Source organism: Ochotona curzoniae, unplaced genomic scaffold (genome assembly GCF_017591425.1).
Source record: "Ochotona curzoniae isolate NIBS_2020 unplaced genomic scaffold, NIBS_Ocur_1.0 scaffold_4505, whole genome shotgun sequence".
NCBI lineage: Eukaryota > Metazoa > Chordata > Mammalia > Lagomorpha > Ochotonidae > Ochotona > Ochotona curzoniae.
In genome coordinates, this window is record NW_024467118.1 from 25,225,118 (window position 1) to 25,230,000 (window position 4,883).

At 54.9% G+C, this 4,883-nt stretch overlaps 1 protein-coding gene across 1 annotated transcript in view; it reads right to left on the minus strand.

The window, feature by feature from the left end:
• Positions 1–2,539: 2,539 nt before the first annotated feature.
• The window catches only part of PHOX2B (paired like homeobox 2B), a 3,451-nt gene continuing 1,107 nt past the window's right edge, over positions 2,540–4,883 (minus strand). The window contains exons 2-3 of the mRNA XM_040966157.1: positions 4,330–4,517; positions 2,540–3,314 (exon numbers count right to left, since the gene is read on the minus strand). Of these exons, the coding sequence (XP_040822091.1) occupies positions 2,796–3,314; positions 4,330–4,517 (707 nt within the window). The 3' untranslated portion in view covers positions 2,540–2,795. The remainder of the gene's footprint in view (positions 3,315–4,329; positions 4,518–4,883) is intronic.

Below are 4,883 nucleotides of genomic sequence, written 5' to 3' on the forward strand. Positions count from 1 at the left end.
CCCAGCCCTTCCAGACATAGGTCCCCATTGCCATGATGGACAGTTTTGCAAACCCAAGATTGCAATGTCAGGTATCTTAGAACAGCACGATGAACAGCTTGGTTGATGGACACTGTTTTACTAAGGGACAAGCCAGAGGAGGCAGAGTGCAGCCTCCTCTCACACAAGGAAGGACCAGAAGTTCAGGTGGGGCTTTGGCAAGCAAGAGGTATCTTCTCCAGTGGCTCAGGAAGACTCAGGGCTGTGTCGGGGGGCTGTGGTAGTGGCCCTTTCCCTTGCGAAGTACACTAGTGCAGCTGCCAGAGTTCCCTACTGCCACCAGCTCTCCTCACCCATCCAGTTCTGGAATATTCCTATCTGGTTTCTCACAGCATGGTTCAATGTGCCCCATTATTGTCAATGAAGCTTAATGAAACACACATTGCTGGTTCTCCCCTTTTCCAGAGTTCCTCATTCAGTAGCTCTGAGCAGGCCTCCAGAGTCTGTGTCCAACAAATTCCAGGGTGACACTGCTTTTACTGCTGCTGCTGCTACTTGTGCAAGCTCCCTGCTTTGGCCACTGCTGATGTGCCAGAGCATGAATTGGATTTCTTGGGCTGGCCTTTACTCATAAGCCGAGGGAACCTCGAGCGAGATAACCTCTCTGTGGCTTCCATACCCTCATTTATTTAGAAGGAAAGACGGGATGGATTACACCTGCTTGGTGGGTGCACTGGGGAGGGTAGATAAAATTCATGCAAGGAAACAAAGCCAGAGCTGACCAGTGCCCAATGTTGTCCCCATTTGTCTGCCTTCTTAGGGATCTTTCTTTGGCTGTCCCACATACCAGCAGTCCATGAGGCATAGGAAGGTTGGGCCACCCCGACTTTTCCAGTATCTGTCCTGAAGGTGCCAGATAGCCATCATCCACATTTTCAAGTCCCTCTCAAAGACCTGTATGACCCCAGTGTATGTCCAAATTCTTCTGTGACCTGTGACAGGGGGACAAATAAGCACCTATCAGAAGAATCTACCTGGCTTTCACATTTAAGTTGGGTGCTCAGTTTAAATGTTTGATCCACCTACACTCCAAAAGCTGCACATGTTTCTGACAATCTAGTCATTTCCCTCCACCTTCCCTCATCAGTTCAAAAGGAATTTCCAAAGATGCAGCAACCCAACACAAACAAATTGGGAAAAGTGTCAGAAGCATTCAATGGCTAGACTTGTGTTTTGTTTTTATTATCAACAACCAAGTTAATGGTACACTCTTGGAAAACTATATGCACATGTAGAAATATTTCCCTTTTAAATAGATGCATCCATCATAACACATATAAATAAATTCCAAAATCTGAAACATAATTTATGGTTATGTTCACATAGTCCAATGAGAAGAAAATAATCAGACAGACATGCACCTGATGAGAAAAAACATACACCATTGCCTGGACCATGGCGTTTCTAAACACAAAGGAATTTTGAACCCGTGAGAACCTTATTACTCCATAAAGACACGTCATAGAGACTACAAGAAGAGAAAAACATCATACGGTCACGCAGAGACAGTCTGTACTGATATTAACACGATACAATTGAGTCACAGAACAGTTTGTAGAAAGACACTGAAAAAGTTAAAGCCTCAACATTCAACTAAGATCTATCGCTTGTGCCTTTTAAAAATAAAAACAAACAAAACAGATTCCAAACGGAGCTGTCTAAACTGCGCAAAGAATGAATCAATATACAGACCATCCACCGGACCGGAGGGGAGTCCGATTCAGACCCTTCCAACACACGCAGACCCACACAGCCCACACCTGCGTGGGTGCGCGCCCCTCGCTCGCGTCCAGGGACCTACCCTGCACCTGACTCCCCTCCCAAGCAGCGCCCCCAAAGTTCAGTACAAGCTGGTGGAAGAAGAAAACGCGCCAGCGGGAGTGGCAGGAGAGGGCAGCAGAAGAGCCGTGGGATGGAGGAAGAGGCTGCAGTTTGTGAACGAAAAGGCATCTCCTGGAGCTGGCCCAGCGAAGAGACTGGCGATGTTGGCGGGGTTCAGGGCTGGGAGCTAGCTGAAAGGGCGTAGGGGTCCCCAGACGCGCTGAAAAGCGGGATGGTGCTGAGCGAGGTGGAGCAGGCAAGCGGACAGAAAAAGTCACTTTGGCCGCTAGGACAGTCTAAGCGAGTCACTGCTGCTGCAACCCCGGGAATGGGGATTGGAAAGGCGAACTCTGTAGTCAACCCCAGGCGGCGGCAGAAGGGCAAGCATGCCCTCAAACAGCGCTGGCTGCAAATTCTGCCCTCCTCTAATTGTCTCTTTTTCTATTATTATTTCTAAAGCGTGTTTTCGTTTTTTTTTTTTTAAGTTGCTGCCTTCCAAATGGTTCATTTTTCGTTTTCTTGTTCATTTTTTCTCTTTTTCTAAGCAAATTATGGAGCTGTCTGTGGCCTCATCTCTCCCTGACACTTGCCCCCAAAACAGACAGACACCCGCACGCAGACAATAGCCCCCTGAGACTGCTCCCCGAGTCCAGGCCGCTCCGCTCATAGTCCCCCTTCTGCAGGTGCCAAGCCAGGGAGAGTTTAACATTTTGCTTTGCTTGTTTTGTTTGAGGGGCTGAGGAGGAGGAGGGTATGAATTGGGTTGAAATGAGGGCATTGTCGTTTTCTTTTTGTTCTGATCGCGATTACTTTAGGCCCTCGGGGAAGCAGCCACGGCAGCAGCGACGACAGTAGCCTTGGGCCTACCCGCTCGCCCCGCTCGCCCGCCAGGGCCCTGGCTCTGCCCGCTGCTGCGGCCGCCACCGCATCCCAGATCAGAACATACTGCTCTTCACTAAGGCGGCTTTGGCACCGTTGGGTCTTTGGAGCGAAGAGAGGACGCTGGCGAAGGGGCCCCCGAGCGAATCCGGGATGGAGGTGATGGGGCCGGGACCGGGAGCCCAGCCTTGTCCAGGGCCCCCGGCCGCAGCCAGGCCACCAGCAGCAGCCGCCGCCGCTGCCGCTGCAGCCGCCGCTGCCGCTGCTGCCGCCGCCGCCGCACCACCCTTGCCGGGCTCGCCTCCCGGGCCCCCGGGCCCCGCGGCTCCGGGAGCTCCCGCAGGGCTCGGCCCGCCGCCGCCGCCTCCGCCGCTCGCGCCGCAGCTCGGGGCTGGATTGGGGTTGGGGCCCGGGCCCCCCGTGCTGTCCGGGTCGGTGCTCTTGGCCTCTTTGCTCTCGTCGTCCCGGGACGAGTCGGATTTCTTGCCCGAGGAGCCGTTCTTGGCCGCGGCCGCCGCCGCAGCAGCAGCGCGCTCCTGCTTGCGAAACTTGGCGCGTCGGTTCTGGAACCACACCTGGACCCCACCGAAGACGCGAGGGGAAGACGGGGAAGCGGGGGCGATAAGGAAGGAAACGAGAAAGCAAAGCGCTGGTGAGGATGGGCCGCTCGCCCGTCCGGCCAGTATCAACCTCACATCCCACCACCCAGCGCACCATGCGCTCCCAGGCCTCCGAATCAACTCCTGTTGCTTGCGCATCTCGGGAGAAACTTCAGGAGGGCCGGCTGGGCTCGCCTGGGAGAGGGCAGCTTGCAGGAGACGTGAGAAGACCCTGCAGGTGAATCTCATATTGGGTTGAGCCCTTTGTTCGGTCTGCAACTTGACCATCCTCTACAGCTGGTCAAGCACGGCTAGGCCTCGCCTTGAAAGCTAAATTCCACTTTGGGAGACAGAGGAGGAGGCTGCCTGGGAGCTTGAGGCTGAGCTGCCCCCAATCCCGGCCTGAGGTTTCGGAGGGGTGTGCAGTGGCTGCCCATCTTTCCCCTGCTGCGCTTCCACCCCGGGGAAACATCACTTGGGAGACCCACAGCCAGCTCTAGGAAGCACCTGTGGCCCTCGAGGGGCGGGGAGGCAAAGTAGAAAAATCAGCTGTGCTCGACCCTCGTGTAGTCGCTGTGCCATGCAAATCTGACTCAAGACCTAATTCCCTAGGAAACACACTTCGAAAACAGATTTACGTTAGGAGGCATTTGGCAGCAAATTAATGCATAAATACTTGTCATAGGAGAGCAAGATCTGCGCTCCTCCTTCGGCTTGGGCACTTCCTGTCCGCGAAGCGCCTAGTTCATTCAAGCCCCAAGGTCCAGAAATGAGAGACATTCTTAAAGCTGCCGATCCACCGCCAAGGGTGCGCGCCCTAACACTCCCTGGCGCGCCCAGCCGTGCCCACTGAACCTGTGTAGTCGGTCTAGGGTCCTCGGGTGACGAGATCCCTTCGCACCACCACCACCTGTTTCCGCATCCCCAAGCCCTGCTTGGACAGGTGCGAACCGAGCCGGGTCGGCTGCTCCTCCCCGCCTGGCGCTGGTACCTGAACTCGCGCCTCGGTGAGGTCGATCTTCAGGGCCAGCTCCTCCCGGGTGTAGATGTCGGGGTAGTGTGTCTCCGCGAAGACCCTCTCCAGCTCTTTGAGTTGCGCGCTCGTGAACGTGGTGCGGATGCGCCGCTGCTTGCGCTTCTCGTTGAGGCCTCCGTGGTCGGTGAAGAGCTTGTAAGGAACTGAGAGGGCGACAAGAGGAGCAAGACCGTGAGCCCAACAGTAGCAAGCACGCGGGCCCCCTAGTCCGGAGGTGGGGACTCCAAGCAGCCGCCGCCGACACCTGCGTTAAGAGCAGCCTAGAGGACCCGCGGAGAAAAACCGAGAAAATTCGGTATCTGTGGAGACTAATCTCCGGCTTTAGCGGGGGTCCCTTCTGGCACCAGCGCCTCTGGGTGGGTTGAACAAGTGCATTGCGGAGAGACAGGACGGGGTTCTCAGAAGGGCGTAGGGGAAACGAGGGAAAATAAACGAAAACAAAAATCCGCAACCCAAACCAAAATAGAAAAGTCCAAAAACATCAGTCGGAATGCCAGAGAGCCGGAGGA